At 42.3% G+C, this 27,790-nt stretch overlaps 1 protein-coding gene across 4 annotated transcripts in view; it reads right to left on the bottom strand.

Moving 5' to 3' along the window:
* Nucleotides 1-27,790, bottom strand: part of RASA1 (RAS p21 protein activator 1) — a 119,665-nt gene that overhangs the window by 75,237 nt on the left and 16,638 nt on the right. For 3 of the 4 annotated variants that reach the window (XM_077817161.1, XM_077817164.1, XM_077817163.1), the window contains 4 exons: nt 26,234-26,311; nt 11,765-11,917; nt 5,630-5,769; nt 2,464-2,530 (listed from right to left, as the gene is read on the bottom strand). In XM_077817161.1, coding sequence (XP_077673287.1) covers nt 2,464-2,530; nt 5,630-5,769; nt 11,765-11,917; nt 26,234-26,311 — 438 coding nt within the window. The remainder of the gene's footprint in view (nt 1-2,463; nt 2,531-5,629; nt 5,770-11,764; nt 11,918-26,233; nt 26,312-27,790) is intronic. The other variant, XM_077817162.1, reaches the window with a different exon arrangement.

Here is a 27,790-nt window from a genome sequence, read left to right as displayed (position 1 = left end):
CACCATCCATCCACCAAACTCTCTCTAGAACACTCCCACACCAGCATCAACTTCCTGCCCACCACTGTCAGCTTCAACAATGGAACTATACAGACAACTATATACCAAAAGCCCATGGATCACCACACTACCTTCACAGATCCAGTAATCACCCAAACAAACCAAGAAATCAGTTATCTACAACCAGACACTCAGATACCACAGAATTGGCTCCAAGGAGAAAGTCCAGGATACACAATTTAACACACTTAAAAATTCCTTCACCGAAAAAGAACACTCCATCAGGGAAGTGAATCGCATCTCAAATACCTGCTTCAATATGGGGGGGAAAAACCTCAGATCACATAATCCTACTTGTCACCTACTACCCCACAGAGGGCATCACTAAACAGTTACAACCTGTACTCATTGGGGACTACATCCTGAAAGAAATGACCTGAACCCCCTCTTCTGGCCTTCGAACAATCCCCCACAACCTTGCCAAGCTCATCATCAGAGGTAAACTCCACACAGACCAGGACCCAAAGCAGCACCAGACCCTTCCAGAACAAAAGATGCAAAACCTGAAGGCATATCTTCATTGCTAGGATGATCAATACCCCTCACAACACACCTTTTAAGATCAAGGAGTCCTACAGATGCCTAGCACAACATGTGGTGCACCTCATCCAGTGCACCAAACGACCCAATAACAATTATCTGGCTGAAACAAGACAATCACTATTCTCTAATGAACTCACACAGAAAAATTATAGAAGACAAACACACCATATCACCCACGGACAAACCCTTTTCACAAAACAATCACTTGCTATCTGAACTTTCAGTCCCAATCCTCAAAGGAAACCTGCAAAACACCTTCAAAAAACAAGCTTGCGAGCTTAAATTTATAACTTCCCTAGGCTCTAAAAGTCTTAAAAGAAGACACTGGATTTATGGATTAGTACAACTATCTGTAACCCAGTAACACCCTCTCCCAACGCTCTAAAAAAACCACCTTGACAAGGGGCATGGCTCCCAGAGCTGGTGCACTGTCTACACTGGCACTTTACAGCGCTGAAACTTGCTGCACTCAGGGGGTTTTTTTTTCACACCCCTGAGTGAGAAAGTTGCAGTGCTGTAAAGTGCCAGTGTAGACAAGCCCTTGGTAAATGAGTCTCAACTCTGCAGTGAAGACATAGCCAAGGCAATGTCGCCTATGCTGAGCCCTGGAGTAGAAGCTCTTGCCTCTGAAGTTTCTCCTCAGCATGCCTTTCTAAAGGAAGAGTCTTAGCATTTCTATAGCTCTTATCACCCAAAAGTTTCCCATGTAAATTCGATCTGCATGGCAAGGTCACTAGTGGACTTCATGGAATTTTCTATTATTCCTCCTTACCTGGTAGAGGAAGTTCTACTTTCTAGACACAATTATAGGTTTCTTCCTCTGTCAAAATCTGGTTGTGATAAGAAAGCTCTCTCAAAAAGACAACTCTCATAAGGTGCTCTAAGGTGGCCAGACTGGATTAATATGACCTGCATTGGAAATTCACTCCACTGATGAACCCACTCAAATTTTAACTCCAGCTCTCATACACTTTATTCTGATATTCATGAAACCTTTCTCCAGATATCACAAACAGATAGCAACACCCAGAGTCTCAATGCAGTATGCATGGTAAGTCACAGTCCCAAACAACAACCCGAAAGTGTCTCTAACAGTGATTACCACCAAACATCAGGGTCCATTTAGTGGCTACTTCAGCCTTTCAATGTCCTGTTCAAAATTAGGCTATGTCTACACTAGAGACCTTACAGCAGCACAGCTGTAAGGTTTTCTGTGTAGCCGTTCTATGCTGACGGGAGAGAGCTCTCCAATCAGCATAATCAAACCATACCCAATGCACAGTGATAGCTATGTCAGCGGGAGAGCAACTCCCACAATCATAGCGCTGTCCACACTGGCGCTTCTGTCTACCTGTCAATGTAACATCTGTCCATCAGGGTTTTTTTTTTTTCACACCCCGACCCACAACAGTGCTACTGTAGACATAGCCTTATTCGTCACTGATTTCAACTACCACCACCACCCTCCTCCCCCCGAACAGCTTAATTGCTCTTGCTCAATTTTATATTTAAAAAAAAAAAAGTGTACACACACACACCTCTTTGGGTGAAGACCAAGCCTAGAGAAATTAAACTTGTAAATTGAAAGTTTCAGAGAGTTACAGTGAGACTGCCAACAGAAAACTAAAAAAAACCTAATTGCTCCCCTTATAATTAACATGTTTATTTGGTAAACATTAATACATATGAACTCAAAACAGAATGCTGCTGCTTCTACAACTGATAAATAAGCTCTTAAGAAATCTGATTTTAACATCTAGGAATGGGAAGACAGATGTAAATGAAAATGATTTGCATTCATTAGTACTGAAAAATGCTCTAGAATATCTTAACTGCTTCTGATCCTCTAATAAGACATACCTTATTTCATCTGTGTCTGGCACTTTAGTGTATGGCAGAATGGCTCGAACTCTCCTTCTGTCTTCCACTGGCTACAATTTAGGAGGGGAAAAATGTTTAATTCTTGCTCTCCCCTAAGTAGAATTTCCCCCCAACATTTTTGCTAGCTTGAGGTGCAGAACTCGCAATACTTAGTAAATACCCCTAACATTTAAGTTATAATAGCTCAAGACTGATCAGGGTTAGACATGGGTGATGTACACCATTAGCTCAGGAGATTTCCAATTTGATTCTAGCCCTGGAATGTCCCAAAATGCTGTATGTTAGAATTGGGACATTTTAATTAGTACAAATTGCCATTTATCCCAGAAAAGAGATAAGTTTGGATTACATCCTCTCCACATATCCTCTGCTTATAGCAGGGTGGGCTCTCCACCTAAGTTGTGCCTTTTAGAGCGGTTTTTTTCAGGCCAAGATTTTCAAAACAGACTAGTGATTTTGAGTGCCCTACTTCTGAGACACTGCAAAGGAACCCAATTTTCAGAGAGCTCAATTCTTTAGCTGTAGACTGGATACTCTGAAATGTTGCCATTCTATTTAATCCAATATTTCATATTAAGATAGTGTGACAGGGTCGGGCCAGATGACTACAGGAGAGTGATCCTACTGGGATCCAGGAATTGGGTGGGAAAAGCCCGCCCAGTGCTAAAGGATCCCCCCCAGCCTAAGAGGGGGAGCCACAGGACCTGGACACCAAATGATCACAGGGGACAACTAGTGAAATAACAGGGACAGGAGTGTGGTCAAAGGGTCAAACGAAGGGAACCGGACGGGGACACCGAGCAGAGAACTCCGGACAGCGCCCACTGCTCCTCAAAGGCGTCAAGGGAGTCAGTGGACACCACCCAGAGGAACTCTGCCCGGATACGTGAACGGACGGAGGACCGGAAATAGGCCTCACAGTCACAGAAGACTCCATCGGCCAACCTCCTCACTCTGGTTTTATAGATGGCCATTTTAGCTAGGGCCAGGAGGAGGCTGACCAGGAGATCCCGTGACTTTGTGGGGCCATGGACAGGGAGTGTATAAATAAGAAGGTGAGGGGAAAAATGCAACCAAAAACGTAATAAAATATTGTGAGGAGCCGGAATAGGGGCTGCAGCCTGGCGCACTCCAAATGTGTGTGTGCCAGGGTTTCCATCACACCGCAAAAGGGGCAGGTGTCTCGGATAGGGGTGAACCGCGCCAAGTACGTGCTCACGGCTCCATGAAGGAACCGCCAACTGATATCCCCGGTGGGCCTCGGGACCAAGGTGGAATATAGGCTGGCCCACCGGGGCTCCTCACTCTCCAGAGGTGGCAGGAGGTCCCACCATTTTGTATCGGGGAGGGACGTGAGGGTGAGGACATGAAGGGTGTGGAGCACGAGCGTGTATAGATGATTCCTTGGAGCAGTCTGGAAGCAGACTGGCTACAGCTCGTGCAGCTGGCACACGGTGAAGGGGCAGGGGGGGTCGGCTGGGTTCACGGGGCAGGGGCCTGATGAAAAGGTCCAGCGGGCCTGAGGTGGAGGGTGGGTGGGGCGTGCCCTCGTGCAGGACCCGGTCGAGGTAAACCCAAGCAGTGGGTGGCAAAGCGGCCTTCACCTCCTGAAATACGCGCCGGGGAGTACGAGTCTGGAGAGCCCCATGCGCTGAGTGAGCGTCAGGGGATCCAGCCAGTCTCCCCAGTCATAGTCCAGGAGATCTCCGACTCTTGTGACTTCTGCCAGGACCAACCTCTGGCGCACGGAGGGGGACTCCACCACCTGCATGCGGAGCTGGGGATTGTGTAGCAGGGGCTCCAAGAGGAGATATGCCCCTTTGGTGGCCGCCACGGACCTGGTCGTTGAAAGCAGTTTCCAGGTCTGGAGGAGGTCCTGGTAGAAGACCGGCAGCCCGGAGAGGTCTCGCGGAAGACCTCTCAGATGGAGATAAAGGAGCTGCTGGTCGTATCGAAGTTACAGGAAAGTGATAGAAGGCAGATATATTAGCCCCAGGTTAAGTACGTCCCTTTTCCCTGGGTAAGGTGACAGGGAAGGTTCCAGAACAATCAGGAACTTTCTGGAAACAATTAAGGCAAACAGGCTGATTAGAATTCCTGCAGCCAATCAAGAAGCTGCTAGAATCAATTAAGGCAGGCCAAACAGAGCACCTGGGTTTAAAAAGGAGCTCACTTCAGTTTATGGTGTGCGTGCGAGGAGCTGGGAGCAAGAGGTGCAAGAAGCTGAGAGTGAGAAGGCATACTACTGGAAGACTGAGAAGTACAAGCATCATCAGACATCAGGAGGAAGGTCCTGTGGTGAGAATAAAGAAGATGTTGGGAGGAGGCCGTGGGGAAGTAGCCCAGGGAGTTGTTGCTGTCACGCAGCTGTTACAGGAGCCACTGTAGACAGCTGCAATCCACAGGGCCCTGGGCTGGAACCCAGAGTAGAGGGTGGGCCCGGGTTCTTCCCATCCCTCCAACTCCCTACTTGATACCGGAAGAGTTGAACTGGACTGTGGGTTCCACTAGAGGGGAAGGTCTCTGGCCTGTTCCCCGATCACTGGGTAGATCAGCAGAGACTGCGGGGATTGTTCTTCTTCCTTTCCCCATGCTGGCCAGTGATGAGGTTATCTGAGTGAACGGCAGATTTGAGCCACAAAAGTGGCCAAACTGTGGGCTGCCGTGAACCTCTGAGGCAAGAAAATCCGCCAATAAGTGCGGGACCCACCAAGGCAGAGGAGAAACTCTGTCACAATAGTTACATTCTAATGGTGCTTCTTACCTCTTTCTATTTCTTTAATCGTCTTACCTCCATAAACTGTATGTTTTCTTATAATTTCTTCTGGGTCTATGTTGGGTTTCATACCATACTCATCACTATAGTGTTTGGATATCTACATAATACATGAATGCCTAAAGGTTTTTGTTGTATTTTAAATTACAATATAAGATATGTAATATTTGGTATTTGCACCAGCAAAAATGCATCTATATAATGTATAAATCCTTATATATTTTGCTGTGAAAGGGAAAAGTGATCATAAAACTAGAAGAAAGTTGCTACATTTTTCCTATCACACTATAAAATAATAACAGATCAAACAATGTTTTATTAAAAAGAAAATAATAAAGAAAAAACATGTTACTGTTAGGAAGTTATTACTTGCCTCAGGAGGTGCTACAGGGAAAAGCAATTTTTCCCCCTTAAGCAAACAAGACACGTGACTGTAATAACCTATTAGGTCTGAAAGTGAAGAAAATCGTCGTCCACCAATGTAATAATCTCCACACATGGCAATAATCCTGTTAGGAAAGAAACACTAACGGTAATACAAAAAAAAGATATTTCTCTCTATAAATGTGCATAGATAACTTATAGAAGCTACAGTACTGATTTTTCAGAGTATTTGCTTTCGAAAGCAAACTATTTTCAAAGCATATACCTAACAAAATGCATTCCTTCACACTAAATACATATATGCCTTGACAAAGTAACTTCTAAGCAGGAGCGACAGAGCAGGGTCATAATAGCTTACAAATACTTGAAATTTGGGGGGAAAAAAAGATGACTTGTTTAGGGTCAAAACAGGGAGGTAATAAGCTAGGAATAAAGGGATGAAACAGGAAATTTTAAGATGAACGTCAAGAAGAGTTTTCTGACTATGAAAAATATTAAGTTACTAAGCAAGGAGGAAAGCTCCTTTACTCTTAACATTTAAAACTAAAAGAGATAAAAATACTGTCCTGGAATGTGTGTTTTAAAGAGCAAGATTAAATCACAGAGCTGGATCAGATGATCTAATAGGTGCTCTTCCTATAAAATGAAAACTCAGGATTGCAACAAGGTTTCCAACAAAGTCTGATTTTGACAAACATGTCAAAATATTTTATTAACATGAAAGAGCTTTAACTGTTGATCATATACCTGCAGAGCACTGAATACCTAATTTTTAATGATTTAGGCCTGGTCTACACTTGAAAGTTTTTGCGCTGACGTCTACACTGACAAGCCACTTTCTGCGCCAAAACTCCTCAGTTGCAGCACTGTAATAGAACCACCCCAAGGAGAGTCATAAGGCTTTTTGCACTGAGGCTTTAAAGCTCTAGTGCCAGTGTAAATGCCTTGATTGCTTTTATCACTGCAATTGACCTCCGGAGGTGTCCCACAATGCCTTGAGTGCCTCTCTGCTCAGTGCTTTGAGCTCAGCAGCCCTGCAGGCATGCACCCTTCCCCTTTCAAAGCTCCATTCTGACAGCTGGGGTGTGCTATGCTGCTTGGCTCTGGGACGCAAAGCAAATCATTAATGTGGAATGCTCTGCCTCCCATAATATGAACAGAGGCAGGCAGGCAGGCAGGGGAGGATATGTGTGTGTGACACCGAGAGAGATTCTGTGCTGTGCAAAGCCAGGGAGGTTAGGGTCTCCCTGTCTCAGGACTGGTTGCTTCCTGCAGGTGTCTAAATTTATGAGATGACATGTGGACACACTTACTCTTCCCCAACACACACTGTCTGTCTCCTCCCCCTCTCCCTCCCACACACTCACTGTCACACACTCTCCCCACACACACTTTAGCTGAAAAGCAGCTGGCAATGGATTGAGAAACCTGCATCATGTGATGCTGTACCTGCCCTATGAAGCATTACAAACCCTTCCCGAAGCACCCTGCGGCCAGCTGCATAGTAGGATAGCCACCACTGTGCACTGCTCTCTTTGTCATTGCAAGAGCTGCTAGTGTGGATGTGTTCCAGCAACATAAGGCGCTAGAGTGGACATGCATCAGCGCTTTTAATTAAAACACTTTAATAAAAGTGGTATAACTTTTGCCACAAAAACTTGCAAGTGTAGACATACCCTTAGATTGTTAGATCTCCTATGAATGTCAAGTATGCTTTAAAACTGTCAAAATACTAACAATTTTTCCCTCTTGCTTGACTTTTGATTTATTTGGAAACATAACAGATGTGGTGACAAAAATAAATGTACAGAAATGAACAGAAATGTTTTAAATTGAGAAAAATGAACCAGTAAAAATATAGGAAACAGTAAAATTCTGATATGACTGTTTATCTTAATATTTAAAACAATAAGCACAATAAATAACTCATATTACCTAAATGTTAATGTAATTAAAAATGTGCTATGCCAAAGTTTTAACTTAATCCTCTAAATAACGTGACAGATTAAGAGTGAAGGCAAAAGCTTTCTTTTCCTGTGCTGTATTTATCTATTTAAATTCGTGTCCTATTTTTAAGTACCATGCACACTTAGATTGCTATGCTAGGGAAAGTTAAGAGTGACAACCTGAACTCTGAATTTCCTGTATCTGTGGGTTTAAATAAAACAATGATATTTTAAAACATTTCCCCTATACTTAATTTTAAATGGTCAAATGCACACAGAAAGATTTAATCAAAGCCAAGCAAGCACAATATCGATAAAATCAGACATCCCAAAAAATTGACTGATTGCATAATTGCTGGTATCAATGACAGCTGAAGTTTCCAGCTATACAAAAGTCGGATATTAGCACTGAAAAAACATATTGATTATTCTTAGTCAGTACTATTTGTATGATAATGTGGTTGTAAAATCAGACTGATCAAATCTTTTTTTTTTAAGTTATCAACATGATGACTGAACAACTCCTCTAGTTACAACGCCCTAACAAGAAAGGGTAAGTTATGGTAACATCCAGTGTGTAACTGGAAAGTAACAGGATCCAAAGTTTTTTTATAAAAAAGTAACTGACTTTTTGGGGCTACACCTGCTCCTATTTTAGAAGTTTAGTGTAACTAGAGGAAGATTCCAGTTGACACCAATTGGGGACACACAAATAAATGGGGAGAAAGTTTACTGCAGGAGAGTGAGTCTGTGTGTGTATGGGGGTGGGTTTTTGGAGGGGGGTGAGGGAGTGAGAGAACCTGGATTTGTGCAGGAAATGGCCTAACTTGATTATCATGCACATTGTGTAAAGAGTTGTCACTTTGGATGGGCTATCACCAGCAGGAGAGTGAATTTGTGTGGGGGGGTGGAGGGTGAGAAAACCTGGATTTGTGCTGGAAATGGCCTAACCTGATACTCGCTTTAGATAAGCTATTACCAGCAGGACAGTGGGGTGGGAGGAGGTATTGTTTCATATTCTCTGTGTATATATAAAGTCTGCTGCAGTTTCCACGGTATGCATCTGATGAAGTGAGCTGTAGCTCACGAAAGCTCATGCTCAAATAAATTGGTTAGTCTCTAAGGTGCCACAAGTCCTCCTTTTCTTTTTGCGAATACAGACTAACACGGCTGTTACTCTGAAACCTGTCACTGAAGAATGTCTGTGGCACACAGATAAAAGAAAGGTCTAGGATATTTCTTCTGCTCTTACTTTATAAAAACACTTATAATACAAGAATATTATTGCCCAATCAAATTGTGCAACCGGGCTGTTAAGTTAATGAAGAAAAAACATGAGTAATTAAATTTAACAAAAAAAGGGGGCTGCTGATATGAAGCAATATTGATTTAATATCTGAAAAGTTTATTTAAATTTTTCACTTTCTACTTTCAAGTTGAAACTGAAACTAAAAGAATGGAAATGCCTTAAAGATCTATTTACAAAATTAGTTATTGGAATCTGAGAAGATAATATTTCAACACTTGAAGACCAAGAACTACTTGCCATGCTCATTCTTTTTTTCAAAGCTAATGATCATTCCAGAAATCAAGTGAACAATTTGGCTTTGGAGAAATTTGTTTCTGTTTTTAGGTTAAACCTCCCCTCACAATCCCACACTGATTCTTGACGTTACTGCTTTTCTGTTCCTTAACTTCTACCATTTTCTTTGCCTGTGGTCTTGCACTTCAGATACAGGTTTATTGGGAAACTGTCCTGCTTAAAGATTTTTTTATATTCGTCTATATACCTATTAAACTGTTCCTTGAACAACGGATCAAAACAAGTCTTTTGACAACATCTATGTCTATCAGACTTTGGCTTTTGTGAGAGTTGACCTTTCAACAAACATAAAATGTTAAAATCCAAGTAAAGAAGGATTGCCCAGTCTCTGTAAGGCTACAACAGCCAAAGATTGAACTTTGTGATGATGGTGGGCCTCAATCCATCACTATGCTGGCCTGAAGGAATTACCAGAACAGACGACTGTAGAATTAAGATCCCAGTTTTACACACCAGGAAGAGAAAGTTCTCCAAATCCCCACAATACACTCTTGAGGCAGACAGATTTCTGGAGTTTAGCACTGCCAATGGTGAGTGTCTTGACTGACAGACCTTGCTTCAGTTCTCCTGGTCAACAACAGGACCAAAAGTTTGTTAAATTTAATTAGTTAAATGCCTCGAAGTCCTCTCCTGCAAAGAGCTTGATCACACTGGCAACAGACAAATTCATTAATTATGGGAACCACAGCTTCCTCACGTACTCAGAGGTTATAAGAATAAAGGGTCCTCAATACACAGAAATCTTCCGGAGAACTCTTCTCACCATGGCCGAGGGAGTGGATTAGGGGAGTGATGAATGGGAAAGATGTACTATAGAATAAAGATCCCATGGATTGCTTGTTCATCTGTTCTGCTTAACAGATTCCATGAACGTGAAGAACATCTGAAACCTGTCCTTCCTGAAGGCCATTAGATCCATCTGTGGTCTGCTTCAGGCGTGACAGACAGAACTGCTTTCCCATTAGCTGTTAGACTGAAGAGATTCAACTTCCAAGATATCAGCAGTTCTATTTTGTGGCGCTTGAACAACGTTATTGGCAACAACATTCAAGTTTACACACAGCAAGTCTCATTCATACAAACCAGAACAAATACGCTCCTTAAAACTGTAATCCTAGCCATAACTTGGGACAGTGGTCAAAGGACTACTAATATCAAATGCAATCCATTCCAACATGCATTGAATGCTATTTCCAGCAAACCCAGAAATCAAGAGACACAACAGATTTCTTACTTTTTTCCCCTCTCAATTTTTCTCTTAAAACAAAAGATAATATTAATTTGCATTGGTACACTAAGAATATTAAATAATATGGAATATTAACTGCAATGACTGTCAGAGAACACATTTAGAACAATTCATTTTAAGTTACTCTGATTAACAAAGAAGAGACCTGCTGTCATAAATATAAAGGGAAAGGTAACCACCGTTCTGTATACTGTGCCATAAAATCCCTCCTGGCCAGAGGCAAAGTCCTTTTACCTGTAAAGGGTTAAGAAGTTCAGGTAAACTAGTTGGCACCTGACCCAAAATGACCAATGAGGGGACAAGATACTTTCAAATCTGGAGGGGGGGGGGGAGGCTTTTGTCTGTCTGTGTGATACCTTAGCTGCGAACAGAACAAGGATGCAAGCCCTCCAACTCCTCTAAAGTTAATAAGTAATCTACCTAGAAAATGCGTTAGGTTTTCTTTGTTTTGGCTTGTGAAATTCGTTGTGCTGGAGAAAATGTGTATTCCTGTTTTTGTGTCTTTTTGTAACTTAAGGTTTTGCCTAGAGAGATTCTCTATGTTTTGAATCTGACTGCCTGTAAAATTATCTTCCATTCTGATCTTACAGAGTTGTTCTCTTATCTTTTTTTGTTCTTCTAATAAAGTTCTGTTTTTTAATAATCTGATTGGGTTTTTTGGGGTCTTAAAAATCCAAGGCTGGTCTGTGCTCATCTTGTTTATTCTCAAGCTTCCCCAGGAAAGGGGGTGTAAGAGCTTGGGGGGATATTTTGGGGAAATAGGAACTCCAAGTGGTCCTTTCCCTGATTGATTGTTAAATCACTTGGTGGTGGTGGCATTTACTTAATCCAAGGGCAAAGACTTTGTGCCTTGGGGAAGTTTTAACCTAAGCTGGTAGAAATAAGCTTAAGGGGTCTTTCATGCAGGTCCCCACATCTGTACCCTAGAGTTCAGAGTGTGGAAGGAACCCTGACACCTGCCTAATGCTGCCTATAAGCCTATTTGCTACAATTCAAGGCGTAAATTGTTTGATAGTAAGTTTTTCCATTTTGCAGCTCCATTTATTTCCTGATGCTTCTGTGTTCTGCTCTAGGTGCTGAAAAAGTTGATCCATGTAAAAAGTATTTTAAAGCAGGATACTTATTTTAAATCAATTAATGGAATGCAAGCACATGAACAGCAAAATATAGTCATGACAGGTACATATATTCAGAACCACCTGAACTGCTAGTTAAGATTGATTGTAATGCAAACATTTAAGTTTGTTTGTATGTGCTACAAGGACTTCTATACCTATATATACAATAGCTATCACATTTTTAGATATAACAAAAGTACTCACCTAAAATGATTGACAACATTTGTTTTGCTAAGAAATGAAAGCACAAATGACCCTGGCCTCCGATCACTCTCCCGAATAAGGTAACTACCAGGTTTTCCGGCTTGCCGAAGACGTTCTTCTGCAATTGTTCTGTCAAGTTTTCCATGATACCACCTGAAAAAGAGTGTGAAATAAACAGTTGACTATAAAACAAAACTATCAATTTCAAAGTGTCATCACAAGAAGAACATCGGGGGTATTGAAAGAGCTTTACTATAACACATTAAACATAAAAAGAAAAGGAGTACTTGTGGCACCTTACAAAAGCTTATGCTCAAATATATGTTAGTCTCTAAGGTGTCACAAGTACTCCTTTTCTTTTTACGGATACAGACTAACACGGCTGCTACTCTGAAACCTGACATTAAACATAAAACAACTGAACTCTGACATGTACAACTCTGATGGAAGTTTTCAGTTAAAATCATTGTTTATAAAGGCCTTTATTTCTGTTTATCACTACTGAAATTTAACATTGGTTACTAGCTTAGCTCTTTTTAAAATGGTGATTTAATGCATCAATCTGTGTTTAAGTGGATTGTTGTATTTCAGAACGGTCTTTTCAATGGTTTAATTAATTGATTTGCCCAAATCCATGCCATCTCAGACCTCATTGAAAGTTCCCTCTTAAAAACTCTCTAATTTAGTTCAAAATTAGAAAGAGACATAAGATTCAAAGCAAGAGGGAGAAAAGGGAAAAAGGGTATCCAGAATCTGACATTTTGATTCAGGTCCCTCTTTTTTGTAATGCTTGAAATCCAAGGAAGGATTCTATCCTCAGCCAGAGACTTTGTGTAACAGTGAGGACACCTCTCCCTTAGGGCCGTGATTTTGGTGTTTTGCCACTAAGAGGAGCAGTACAGAATGTAATCCTCAGTGTATCCTATTTCTGAAAATGTGAGTCAATGAACTTTTTCATTCCTTCCAGACAAAGGTTATCTACAAAGAAAATAAAGGGATTGTGCCCCTTTTGGGCTTTATGTTTAAAAAAAAATCATGCCTTTCTAAAAAAGCCATATTTTAACATTAATTAGAATTGTAGGTGTCCCAGAAGACTATGATGGCTGAAAAATTAGTGAACTAATCAGCACAAGGGTGAAAACTGAACAACTGAAATGGGAAGGGATTTTAGAGTGCTTAAGACTATTGTTGTTAATTCCTATTTAATATCAATGGCAATCATTTTGGAAAATGGAAGCTTTTGTTCCAAATATTCCTTCTCCTTCAATTAATATACATTCTATGACACACCCAGAAAGGTCTGCCAACAAAACCAGGGAAGACCAGAAGTGAAACTCCTGATACTCCTAAAGTGAGTGACAAGCAGGCAGAAAAACTTAAATTAAATCAATCACTTCAGGCCTTGTCACAAGGTAAGTTGGCGCTGTAAAATCACTGGGGCACAGATGTACTCATGGCAAACCTAGCCCACCTCCCCAGACAGAAAAAAATAAGTAGGGTCACATGACAAAGATCAGGTGACTAAGAGTCTGGCATGCCTGGAGGTAGAAAGGCATAGTATGGTTTACTAACAAGGGGGAACCAAGTGGAGAAGAATTCCAGATTGGAGTGGAGGGTGTAAAAGCAAAGAGGACTTCAGTGAAAGGGGCCCTGGGAGACAATACTCCATAAAAAAGTAGGAAGGCAACCAGGAAGGCTAGTAGTATAGGATGTAGCACTGAGGAGAAGCAGAGCAGGTTGTGGTTACAGGGAGCAGACAACCCAACTAGGGTTCCTAGGGACAGGAAAAGATAGGAAAGGTTTCCCTCCACAATGCCACCCTGTTCAGTATATAGCGGGAAGCCAGATCTGATTAGAGCTCAGGAGGACTGGTGGCTACCCCGAAAAGGAAGGGCTGGAAATGAGATGAAGAAAGAGGAAGAGAAGACAGCTCCCTTAAAGAAAGGGCTGTGCTTGGTGACACTGAGGCTATGTCTACACTACGTTGCTACACTATGTCGCTACAGCCATGCTGCTAAAAGGCATGCAGCGTAGACACCTACACCCACAACAAGCAGAAGAGCGCTCCTGCCGACAAAGCGCTGTTCACAGCAGTGCTTGTTGTCAGCAAAACTTTTGTCTTTCGGGGGGTGGTGGTGTTTTTTTTTAACACCTCTAAAAGAGAAAAGTTTTGTCATTCAGTTGCCAGTGGAGACAAAGCCTTAGACTCAAGACACTTATGTTTATGTTTGAACTTCATGCGCCAAAAGGAGTGGAATTTATAAGTTGACCAGAGGGGTAAGTCACCTCAGCAACTGAATTGTCCTGAAGGCCAAGAGAATTACTGGAAGACTATGGAAGGAAACTTAGGCACCAGGCAAAATGCCTTCTCAGTAATTTTTTTAATTGAAATTTAAGTTCAACAGAAGTTGAACCTCACCCAGGAAAACATCCTACTTTACCTGGTTGAGTCATTTATTTTAGCCCTGTACACAGAAGATATATTTTAATTAATATCTACCATACCCAACTCTCTCGCAACCTATCCATTATTCGTTGGCTTATGTCTTGTAGACACCATGAAGGCACATACTTAAAAGAGATGGTAGGTGGACAAGTATAGAAAGTGATGTTGTAAACCATAAAGATGACTATACAAAGCAGGGGTGGGCAAACTATGGCCCATGGGCTGTGTCCATCCTGTAAGACGTTTTAATCTGGCCCTCAAGTTCCCATCAGAGAGTGGACTCGGGGCTTACCCCACCCCACACAGCTCCCAGAAGCAGCAGCATGTCCCCCCTCCGGTTCCTACACATAAGGGCAAACCGAGGGAACCACGGCCAATGGGAGCTGCAGGGGCGATGCCTGCGGATGAGGCAGCGCGTAGAGCCTCCTAGACGCACTTCCAAGTAGGAGCTGGATGGGGGACATGCCACTGCTTCCAGGAGCTGCTTGAGGTAAGCGCCGCTCGGAGCCTGCACCCCTGGCCCCCTCCCATGCCCCAACCCCCTGCCCCAGCCCTGATCCCTCTCCTGTCCTCTGAACCCCTCGGTCCCAGTCTGGAGCACCCTCCTACAGCCTAAACCTCTCATCCTTGACCCCACTCCAGAGCCTGCACCCCCAGCCAGAGCGCTCACCCTGCCCCCGCACCACTACCTCCTGCCCCAGCCCTGATCCCCCTCCTGCACCTCAAACACCTCATCCGGAGCCGAACCCCAGAGCCCTTACCCCCAGCCACAGCCCTCACCCCCTCCCACACCTAACCCCAATTTTGTGAGCATTCATGGCCCACCATACAACTTCCATAACCAGATATGGCCCTCGGGCCAAAAAGTTTGCCCAGCCCTTATATAAAGTAACTGAAGTGAACAAATAGGTTGTCAGTGCTGTCACAGTGGAAAAGAAGGAAACACACTAAGTAAGAAGATTGGATGAGCAGTGAGGGGCAGAGCTGTACATTACAATGGAAGTTTTAAATGATAAAAGGAGATTTCCCCTAACAATCCTTTATAAAAGAGACTTGCTGACTTATGAAAAAATGAAATCCTTTAACAACAATGTTGTTTCTATATCATTTCTGTTTGGGACAATTTTCAGAAACTGCACTAAAGAACTCAGTTAGGAATCATGGGCTCTACTGACAATTGTGAATGAAAGACTTACCTAAGCTATTTCATTCCTGTATCTCGGTTTATTAGTCTGTAGAATGCACATGATTCCCATTTATTACACCTCAAAATAACTATTGAGATAGATATTTGTAAAACACTGATATCTTTAAATGAAATGTGCTGTACAAGTACAAAGTTTTATTTCTCTTTCCTCATTTATTAGTTAAATTTGGCAGAGAGCAGAATCATTAAGAGTTTATCTACTCCAGTTTATTCCCCGGACATAATTATAATACTCCGGACATAATTAACTTTTCTAATAAATGGCTCTACTAATAAAGAAGAAAATAAAATAACAGAAGCTTCTCCATAAGAGATCAGGTTTTTTAGAATTATAAATATGCATCATCAATCTTCTATTTTACAGTTCTATAAAACATACTCAAGAATCTCAAGTTTTGAACAAAATGGAAGGATTTTGTCCTCCGTAGTAGGCATACCACTACTTTTGGTATATTCTAGATTAATTCCTCTGACTATGACCAGGATATACTTGTTCTCTCCCACATAACTATATTTTATTACATTTATTACCAGGTGAGTGTAAGTGACTCAAATAAATACTTTATCACAATTTACCTCAGAACAAAAAATATGGTGCATTTAATTTCATTTCTTATGCCAGCAGTTAAATTCAATCAAAGCTACAGGAACATATCTTTTCTGTATTTCAGTTACTATCAGCTAACACATAAGCTTGTATTTTTCAGGTTAGTATGTATTCTTGCATTAAATTGTTGTTCCTGAATAGCTATGAAAATATGCTCTGACATCTGTTTTATTTAACTAAAAACTGATAGTATAACAACAGAGTCCATGGCAATAGTATATCAGTAGTGATGGCAGAAAACAGTTCAAGTGAATATCCTCAGGAAACCGCTGCAGATAGCACACATCTTTAGAAAACAGGATACACACTGAAGCAGACACACTGAAGATATCATTACAGTAAGCAAAATGCTTTTCAGGAAATAGCTGTATTCTTTTTCCAGAGAAAGTACAATTTTAACACTAGATAGCACTTCCATTCAGAAAGGAAGGACATGCAGAAGAATTATATTCAGTTTTTCATAAATCAGACTTAAATTTTAAATATCAACCTCCTCTTGTCTTTCAACATGCATCTTAGGTGAAGAAATACACTAGCACATGGTGCATTGTATTGTTTCTCCAAACCAGTCAGTATTGTAAAACAGTAAGAGGTAATTGAGTTACAGGTGTTACGTATCATGTTCAAAATCTTTTTTAAGCATATCAAATGAATAGTTAGGGGAATGCTTGATGTACCTTTAACAAAGACGATTGCAATTTTCATTATTATAGACTTTTTTTTTTCCATTGAAAAAGGTACTGGCAAGAATCAGCTCAGTCTTGCCTATTCAAAATGATGACCAATCCAAAACCATGTCACTTGTAAAAGTAAAGAGGAAAATTCACACCTCTGATAAGAACTATAAAATGGATACAGATTCTGTGGAGGGAGCATCAAAAGGCAAAAAATAAATTTATCTGGATTTTTACAAACTATTAAAGACCAACCATCTGATTCTCTAGGCACCCTTTACAAACTTTCAAAAATACACTAAAAAACCTGTCAGTTCTCCAAAATCAACTAAGCACAGTGTAATAAAAATATAATAGAAATTAATGAGCATTTCCATAAAATTCCCAGAATCCACACTGACACAATCCAACATCATTTACTCATAGGTAACATAGAAAAGGCTTACAACACACGCTGCAGATTAACATGCTCAGACTGTTCTGGAGCAAGCAAATTCCAATGGCCCAGGAGCATTAACCAAGAACATCCAGCGAGACATCCCAGAGAGACTTGAACACTGCTAACTTGAACTCTGCTAACCTCAACTATGGTAGTATGTCACAAAGAGAGGTCTCTTAGCTAGGTAGATCCCAGTCATTTAAAACCTTATAGACCAAAATCAACATCTTTAAAACCACTAGGCAGCCAAAGCAGATTATACAATATCGGTTTAATACACTCATAAAAAGAAACGGTTTAACAACTGGTCCCCCGACTCTGCACCACCTGCAGTTTTTGAATAAATTTAAGATGTAGCCCTACATAGAGTACACTGCAGAAATCTAATCTTACTGAGACAAACAGATGGATAACCATTGCAAGAGTCACTTCTAAAAGAAACAGGTCTGTAGGTGAAAAAAGGCTTATCTGATTGTAGTTATTACCTAATTTCTGTGCTTGTAAAAAACAAGGTCATTTCAATCCTACTCTGTTTTATATCAATTTCCACTGACTTTCATAGTGGGAGAGGAGATGCTGCTGCTCCTGTGATTAATTTATTTCATGTAGTACTATATGTACTAGTCTGTTTATGATACTACAGTTGGATGTGCAATTCTCCACTCCTTCCATGTCATGTTTTAATTCAAGAGAACATACTAACATAGGAATTGCCATACTGAATCACAACAATGGTCTGGCCAGTATCCGGTCTCTGACAGCGGCCATTATCAGATGCTTTGCAGACAGGTGCAAGAAACCCTGCAACTGAAAGTTATGGAATAACATGCCCACAGGGATAAAATTTCTTACTAATTCCTATTATTTAGACAGTTCCTTAAACCCTTTTATGCCTGAAGATTTATGCAACTTTTAAAAAAATACTTACTATTGTAACTTGCTAGCCACATTGTATTAATCCATTTTTTAAATTCTGACAATCTCTTAGTCTCACATGCATCAGAGTTCCCCAGGCTAATTATGTGTTGTGTGAGAAAATATTTCCATTTATCAGTTTTAAATTTTCTCCCTATTAATTTAACTTCATTTAATCTCCCTTACACTTAACACAGAAGCTGAATACAGCTTCAGCAAATATTCAGTCGATGTATGTGCAAGTTAAGCATATGCCATTTTATATATTTACAGAAGAAATATGAGGTTGTGGTTAAGGTTTTGTGTGTTGTACTATATGGGAGATAAATGCACTACACTCAACCAGAAGGAAGTTCTTTGTGACCATGTGGAGTTTGTCACTGTCTGTGGAAGCTTGATGTGTGGTTATTAGGGTACAGTTGAGCAGTGTCCCATATTTCATATTTCTTTGCTTTCTAGCATTTCCCTTGAGGGTGTAAAGCTTAACCAACCTTAATCCTTTATACACAACATTGCTGTTTATGGAATATCCATAACCAACAAAATAGGGGTTTTAATGCAGCAAGTACAGTGTATGAGGGCTTCAGGGGGCATAGAAAAGATTTTATCGGGATATGGTGGAAATGGAGATGTTTGAGGTGTATGGAAGTGGAGACAGTGGAGGGAAAGTAAAAAGGCCCAATGGATCCATCTCTACCTACCTACTCTAGCAAAACAGACCTGGTGCAGAGGAAGCTTGTTGTCAACTTGCTGTCTACTGGACCATCAGCAATCCTCAGAGCAAAGGAGACTCTGTTGAAGCTGCAAAGGATGGTGGAGAGATCACAGCACTAGTTCTTGTAACTTCTATACCAAGGAACCCTGGACATTGCTCCTTGTCAGAGGTTTACAACACAGTGTGTTTCCTCTCAGTTTCATACCTACAATTTCTCAGGGCATCCCATAACTTCAGTCCCATTAGAAGAAAAATAGAGCCAAGAGGGGAAGCCTCGCTTTCACATGACGAACAGGGGTCTCAAGAATACCAAGTTTCAGCTGAATTATGATCTCTGTTTCAGAAAGAGTGAGATTCCCCCCCCCCCGGCATTAAAATATTATTGAGGCTTACTTGTTCCCGTTAGTCTTGGTGTTCCACTGATTCTCTCAAACTTCCTGTTTCTGATAAATAATTTTTATGTCTTTGGCTATTTGCTTTTCAAATTTCATTTTAGTCCTTTTAATTTCTCTCTTACATATTGCCTGACATTTTATGCTTTTTTAAAATTGGATTTAAGGACCGGGATTTCCACTTTCTATAGGATATTTGTTTGGATAAAAGGCAAGTTTTCTGAGGTTATTTGATACATTCTGTTTACATCTTGCTTTTCAGCTTCCTTTGTTTAGAGACATGCATCCCATCTGAAAATTATTGTCTCCTTAGGTAGTCTCCATGCCAAATCTAAGGAATGTCATTTCTTTATTTCTGACTTAAAGAACTTTTTACTAGCTCTCTTTTCTAAATTTAGATTTAAAATATTTTAAATAACATTCTTTTCAGTCAACATCTTAAACTATTTTTCTATTTATGACCTATTATTAGTTTGGACAATTAAAATTGAGTTATTTTCATGCTCTAGAACAATACAGTAGTGTTTATATTTAAACTTCCCCCTAGGGTGTTTGTATCCCATAAAAAGCTGTCTCACTGAAAAAACATGAACTGTTCTGTGAATTTTAAAACGTTTATTTTTAATCAAAGCTGAATTTTGAACCTAAACTGTCCCTTTAAACATTTGTGCTCACCTGATGTTTCTAATATATATTACAAGCTATCACGTAGTATAACCAAATGATTTCCTAAAAGTTCTGCACTATACTTATATGCGAACATGGACTCTCAAAGTAAATTTCACTCCAGTCTAGCTTTGTTTGACGAATTCATTGACTTGCTCTAGCACGTCAGCTCACTTGAAATAGTCAGTCATGTGACTATTACTTCCTGGCCTACTCCTGGATATTTTCATTCTTGCAAAGCATACAGCACAGGTGTGGGCAAACTTTTTGGGCTGAGAGCCACATCTGGGTGGGGAAATTCTATGCAGGGCCGGGGCAGGGGGTTGGGATGCGGGAGGGTGTGCAGGGTGCAGGAACGGACTCAGGGCAAGGGACTGGGGAAGAGGAGGGATCCGGGGTGAATGAGGGGGCTCAGGGAAAGGGGTTGGGGTGCAGGAGGGATGTGGAGTGCAGGAGGGGGCTCAGGGCAGGAGTGAGGATTGCGGGAGGGAGCTCAGGGCAGGGGGTTGGGGTGAGGAGGGGTTCAGGGTATGACAGGGGCTCAGGGCACGGAGTTGAGGTGCATGGGGGTGCAGGGTGCAGCAGGGGGCTCAGAACAGGGAGTTGGGGTGCAGGAGGGGTGCAAGGTGCAGGCAGGGAGTTGAGGGGCAGGGTGCAGGAGGGGTTCGGGCTCTGGCCCGGCGCCACTTATCTAAAGCAGCTCCGGGGTTGCAGCAGCGCGCACCGGGGACAGAACAGGCGTGGCGCACAGATCTCCATGCACTGCCCTTGCAACACCTTCAGGTACCTCCTCCGAAGCTCCCATTCGTCCCGGTTCCCTGTTCCTGGCCAATGGGAGCTGCAGGGGGCGGTGCCTGGAGGCAAGGGCAACGCACAAAGGGACATGGTGCAGGCCGCTTCTGAGAGCGGCACGGGGCCTGCAGCACCATTGGGTGGGAATTCCACGGGCCGGATCCAAAGCCCTGAGGGGCCAGATCCAGCCCGTGGGCCATAGTTTGCCCACTCCTGATATAGCGTCTCCTTCCAGGAGAAATCATGAAAACTTATTCCAACTTATAGACACAAAACATAGAAGACAATGAAGCAACAGAGATTAAACTAACATGCAAACAAGAACAAAATCAATAGAACCTAACTTTTCTCTCTTATCCCAGGGTATATGGAATAAAAGATTATTAAAATTTGTGTAGGTAAAAAAATCACTTCTTCAGATGCATCTGAAGAAGTGGTTTTTTACCCACGAAAGCTTATACCTAAATAAATCTGTTAGTCTTTAAGGTGCCACCAGACTCCTTGTTGTTTTTGTGGATACAGACTAACACAGCTACCCCTCTGACACTTAAAATTCGTATTTCATTTCTTTAGGACAGCATGATCCAGTAGTTTAAACACGGAAGAACACTCTCCATTTACTGGCATTCCTCCAATATATTAGCTCTCCCAATCCACAACATATCAACTCAGAGAGCCATTGTACTACTTAAAGCATTTGAAGGGATGTGTATACAAACTATGGATCTGAACATTTCAAACCAGATTAATAAAAATCTTCACCCTTCTTACCATCCTCAATGAAAGACTCAAAAGGATGGGAAGGAGAAGTCAGTGCTCATTCAGAAGGCAACATATTTGAGGAACTTGTCACTGCGGGGGTAAAGAACCTACATTTCTCCCTCACTGCTTTATTTTTGCAGAAGACTAACAAGCAGTAATAATCCCCAGGGAGGCAGCTGTAGAGAGTTAAAGAAAGAGGAACACTAAAGAGGAATTTAAGGACTCTACAACTCTTGAAAGAGCCTGGGGTCAGCAGCCAAGAGTGTGTGGCAGCTTTAGAATATAGTTGGTGTTGTCTGCCTTTAATCTCAGACACCTACACAGGAGACCTGGAAACCCTATTCAGAGGTTTGAGCTCCTACATATAGTAACTATCAGTGAAAATGGTAGCTGCCTATTCTTAAGGATGCCCAACACTTTTCATTATAAGACTCTTTTTCAGTTACTTATAATTTTGCCAACGTTACCAATTTAGGCTGAAATTTTCCAGGCTGGTTGTCTGCCTCAGGTTGATTTTTATATATAAATTTATTTTATTGTATTTTAGAGTTTCAGCAAAAATAGTTTAGCCATTTTGAAGAGTGAGATTAGGAAAAATATTTTCTATTACTCCTGGGGGAATTCTACACCAAAAAAATTAAAAATTCTGCACACAGTATTTTAAAATTCTGCACATTTTATCAAAATAACACAATGTAATCAAACTTCCATTATTTTAGGAATTTAGTTCAAAATTCCTGTCAACAAGTATGTCTGTAACAATACAGACAACAAAAAAGATTCAGGAAATGTTTTTTGATAAATAGAGCCTTTACTAGGTATATTAATTCAGAACTTTGAGTAATAATTCATTTAAACTACAATACAGAAACATATTTCCTGCACCACTCAGAAGCAATGCAAAGGCTTGGAGAAGTCAGAGGTAACGGAGGAGCTGAGGGAGAGGGAAGTAATTGCTGGGAAGAAGCCTGGGAGTGAACCTGGAGGGTTGTTGGGTGTGGATGGGAGAAGTACAAAACAGGTTTTTTTTGTTTTTGTTTTTTTGGGGGGGAGGAGGGATTGTTATGGAGTTGGGGAGCCGCCCCCATGTGGACTCTGGCTAAACCCTAGCCTCTCCCATTAGTCAGGCACATCTGCCTCTGTTTCATCCCCATGTGTTCCTGCACTCCACTATCATTCAGCCCCAACCATTGTTGTCACTCCATTAGTTCCTGTGACCCAGTCTGTCCCGCTCCAAGAGTCCTTCTGAACCCCAGTCTGTGACTCCCCCAGCAACCCCATGTTCCCAGCTCTATCCGGCCCCACCCCCATATCCTATGCCTCCTCACCTGGCCCCATGGGCAGGGCACTGCGAGGAAGGCAGTCCCTGCTCCTTTTCTCTCCACATCTGGCTGCTCCAGCCTATGACCCAGCTGCTCTTCTGGTGCCACATCAGCCCCTGCTGGGCAAAAAGTGTAATTGCAGTGTGACCCCCTCTCACAGCTTCCCTTTGCTTGCCTGTCACAATCAATTACTCTGCGCAGGGGGAGGGGGAGAGAACCTGCAGGAGACATTAATTCTGCACTTATGCAGTGGCACGGAAATTCCTCCAGAAGTAGTGTCTGTTAAAATAAATTCCTACAACTATTTCATTGAGAAGCTCTAGCACTTCCTGTGACAGATATGGCAATTCCATGTAATATCCTTGGAAGACTTTATTGTAGGGGTGGCCAACCTGAGCCGGAGAAGGAGTCAGAGTTTACCAATGTACATTGCCAAAGAGCTACAGTAATAAGTCAGCAGCCCCCTATCAGCTCACCTCCCCACCCCACTCCCAGCACCTCCGACCCACTGGCAGCCCCACTGATCAGCGCCTCCCCCCTCCCTCCCCGATCAGCTGTTTTGTGGTGTGCAGGAGGCTGTGGGGGGAAGGGGAGGTGTGGGAGCACGGCAGGCTCGGGGAGGGGGCAGGAAGGGGTGGGGTGGGGGCAGGGCCTGTGGCAGAGCCAGGGGTTGAGCAGGGAGCACCCCCGGCCCATTGGAAAATTGGTGCCTGTAGCTCCAGCCCCGGAGTTGGTGCCTCTACAAGGAGCCGCATATTAACTTCTGAAGAGCCGCATGTGGCTCCAGAGCCTCAGGTTGGCCACCCCTGCTTTACTGTATTGATTTTCTATATTATTGTAGGCCAGGATTGTATGGATCTCCTCCAGTGGAAGATGTGACAGATGTGAGACCTGGAAATTCAAAAGACTATACTGAAAGTGTGTCATACAACTACGGACTTTTGGGACAATACAAGTATGTTTACACTGTAATATATGCCCAGAGTTTGCGAGACTCAAGCTCACAGACCTAGTGCTTGAATGGTCACACTGAATATTAACCCTAGATTTAGAATTTCTGGACCAGGATCTTACATCGGCACTCAGGCATCTACACAGCACTACAAAGACCCAAATCAAACCAGCCTCTCTCAAGCTTCTTTGCACCCTTCCCAGCTGTAACGTCTCTAGACATTTGTTTGTGGTGAACTGTAGGAAAACTTTTCCGTCCTGCAGCACTTTACAGGAACTTGTCATAGCCCGCTAATACTGAGCTGAGCTTCTGAGCTGTCTTTTGGGTCTGCATACTCCTGGCAACTGGAGCCAGCAACATAGAGGAGTCACCATTTGAAGAACTTGTCCTGTTTGGGTTTTTACTTCTGTTTCAAAAAAGAGACAGAGCATCCATGAGACACCGGAGGGATATTTGGCAACATTTTAAGATCTACTAAAGGCATCTGTTGGAGGATGATGACAACACGGATGTGCCAGACTTGAACTGGCTGATGCTGCTCCAAACTCTCAGTATAGCTGCTAATTCTCCCATGTAGACTAGCACTTCTGGAGCAGGGCCACAAGCACAAACTGGTGGGACCACATCGTCATGTAGCCCTGGGATGACCAGCAATGGGCTCCAGAACGTTCTCATGAAGAAAGCTACATTTCTGGAGCTCTGTGGGCAGCTTAATCTGACCCTCCAGCATCATAACACACACGAGGGCAGCTGTGTTGGTCCAGAAGCAGGTTGCTACGATCATCTGGAAGCTAGCAACTTCACACTGCTACAGGTCCATTGCTAACCTGTTTGGTGTTGGAAAGTCAACTGTGGGTAAAGTGGTGGTGGAGGCTTCTGGGGCAATCAGGTATGTGATTTACCTAAAGGTGGAGTGCATAAACAATATCCCCAAAGTAATTACTGGGTTTAAGAGAATGGGGTTTCCAAACTGTGGCAGGGCCATTGATGACACTCATCTGCCCAGAGTTTGCCCTCTTCATGGAGCATGAATACATAAACCACAAAGGGTACTACTCCATTGTTATGCAGGCCTTTGTGGACCACAAATGCAGATTTATGGACACCAACATGGACTGAACTGGAAAAGTTCACAACGCCAATGTTTTCCACCTATCAGGAGACTACTCTCACAGACAAGCTGGGACACTATTCCCACCAAATGACATTGTCCTCGAGTAACTGTCCCCACTATTATTCTAGGGGAGCACATATAACCCCTTTTGCCTTGTCTTATGAAACCATATCCTAATCTCAGAGGCCCTGGCAAAAGAAGATTTAATTACATTCGGGAGGTGGAAAATGGTAGTTAAAAGCGCATTTGGCAAACTGAAATCCTGTTAGCACTGTTTACTGAACGGTTTGGATTCCAGTGTCATCAATGCTGTCCACATTATTGTGGCTTGCTGTGCTCTTCACAATCTTTGTGAATCCAAAGCTGAGTCATTTGCCCCCGAATGCACCTATAACAGTAAGGGACCACTGAACTGGTACACTCAGCCAGAAAGTGCACCTCTCACAGCTAGAACAAGATGCACCCTGGCAACAGAAATCAGAGATGCTTTGTGCACCACACGATGGACTTGTATGAACCAATGGAAGAAGAATAGTATATTTACAGATGGATTTGTACAGCACTTTGTACAGTAAATTAAGTACTCACAGTACACTATGAATGGGGTAGGCTGGAGACTATCATTGTAATTGTGGATGAGATGACTGCTTAAACAATAGGGGAATGGGGGTTTGTGTGACATGAATTGTGGATTTTCATTATGGACTGATTTGAACACATGCACTGAGAAAATGTGTTTGGCTAGAACTTCCAAGTTGTGCTTTATCGTTTCTTTATCTTTACTCTTTGAAATACACATTATATGATGCAATGCAGTGATGGTAGTAAACTTTTTAAATAAAATAAAAGCCTTTATTTGTGAACATACCCTTATTATGAAAAACAATATTCAAGCATTGTTTGGCAAGCCAGCTGCCATTGTGATGCCAAAACTCCAGTAATAAACCAACACCAAAACCAGTAATAAAGTGCATAACAAACACTGAACAGTGCAAAACAGAGAAACCAATGCAAGCGAACAAATTCTCTACTTTTGCATGTCTGCTGGCCCCTATTCTCTTTCCCTTTCTAGCACATTTAGCACACACTTGGTGCCGCTGCAGGGGGGCACATTTGCCCTGTCCAGTTAGCATTCAGTCCCAGTTGCACAGGCCACCCAACTGTGCTATTGTCCAATGTATTCTTGGTCTGCAGGACATGGTACCATGGAGAGGACTCAGGACATGGTATCAGTGGAGCAGAAGCCTGAAATCCTGTGGCCATTAGCGTAAGCAGTCTCTCAAACAGGTCTTTCTGTTGTGCTCCATCTTTGTCCCTTAGGCAACATTCCTGCTCCAGAAACTGTGTTGGAAGTCTCTTCTTGTGCTCTGTTGCCTGTCTATGCTTTTCCACTTGCCATGAATCTTTTTCCCTTTGATACTGCACCTGTTTGTTGCCTCTGTCAAGGATGTCCACCATAAACTCACCACTGAGCACTTAGTCTGTGACAGTTCAAAATCCGATGCTCCTGGTGCAGTGTGGCTGAGCTGCTGAGGTGAAGAGGCCTGAAAGCAGATAAAAAGTATATATTGTCCCTTTCCTTCAAAAAAGGTTCAATGCATCCTCGGAGAAAAGTGCCTGTGCAATCTCAAGTTTACAGTTTTACTTTGAAGAATTCAGTCTCAATACAGTCTTAGAGGAACGCTTCACCTCATCCAAGAAGCTCCATAGACACAAATGAGGGCTTTTCTACACTTAAAACGCTGCAGCAGCACAACTGTAGCAGAGTCACTGTAGTGCTTCAGCACAGACACTACCTCCATTGGCAGGAGAGATCCTCCCATCAGCATAGGTAATCCACCTCCCCAAGACGCATTAGCTAGCAATTCTTCCATTGAAATAGTGCTGTCTACATTGGGACTTAGGTCGACTTAACAATACCGCTCAGGGATGTGGATTTTTCATATCTGACTCACGCAGTTCAACTGACCTAATTTTCTAGTGTACATCAGGCATAAGTTAAGTACAGTCAAAAGAGTGCACACACATTGGTAATTTGAAATTTACAAAAATGCTTTATGTTTAAAAATTGAAAACCATTGTAGCAGGTGAGAAAAGAGATGTGTGCATCTCAGCATTCCATATTCTGGAGAACATAATCCTGGGTGTTCCTGAATGATAAAAGGACATTCTATTCCAAGCTACTGGTGGCAAGCTAGCAGTCTTTGCCACACAGGTTTTCAAATGTATAGGGTCTGAGCAACAACCCTGCAGGTGTTGTGGGCTGGGGTCCTACAGAGGAGGGCCCAGAAAATATACCCTACTTCAAGATGTGATTATGTATCTGAAGTTCCTACTGTGGGAAAAGTTTGCATGCAGAAGTCAGTCAAAATTCATGACAGAATCAACAGGACAGTGTGTTAACATCCACATGGATTCTTCCTACAGCTGACTCTGACTATATCTACCTACTGACTATATGTAAACACATGATAATGCAGGCTCCCAAAGAACATAGCCAGTCCCTCCTCCCCAGACATATTTCTGGACTGCATACAACCACCTGCCTTATTTCTAACATTGATTTCCTCCTCCCCCACCACTCCAGTACAGTTTACTGTTTATAAGCAGCTAGTAACACTGAGCATGGCCTATTTCTCCGGTTCGGCATACTACAAGGGGAGGCAACATATAGTCCTTACTTTTAACACCCCAGCACACCTTTTTGCAAGTATCTACCAAAAATTAAACATTATATGCTTGTTTAGTTGTTATTTCCACTTCCCAGTCACTATATTGAATTCCACGGGGGGGGGGGGGGTCGACACCAAAGTACTAGCATGGATTCCACCATTAGCAGATACACACTGTTACAATAAAAATGGGATTTGGTCATAAACCAGAAATCTCTCCCTTTCATATATTAACAACATGGACCCAGAACACTTACCAGGCTCCAGGGCTATTTCGGTCTCTTGTTTCTTCTGCCAGTCCCACGGCAGGCTGCTCTTCCGGGGGTCAAACAGCTCCTCTAAGAATATGCT

The sequence above is a fragment of the Eretmochelys imbricata genome, chromosome 5 (assembly GCF_965152235.1).
Source record: "Eretmochelys imbricata isolate rEreImb1 chromosome 5, rEreImb1.hap1, whole genome shotgun sequence".
Classification (NCBI taxonomy): domain Eukaryota; kingdom Metazoa; phylum Chordata; order Testudines; family Cheloniidae; genus Eretmochelys; species Eretmochelys imbricata.
This window is presented reverse-complemented; position numbering and strand designations above follow the sequence as displayed.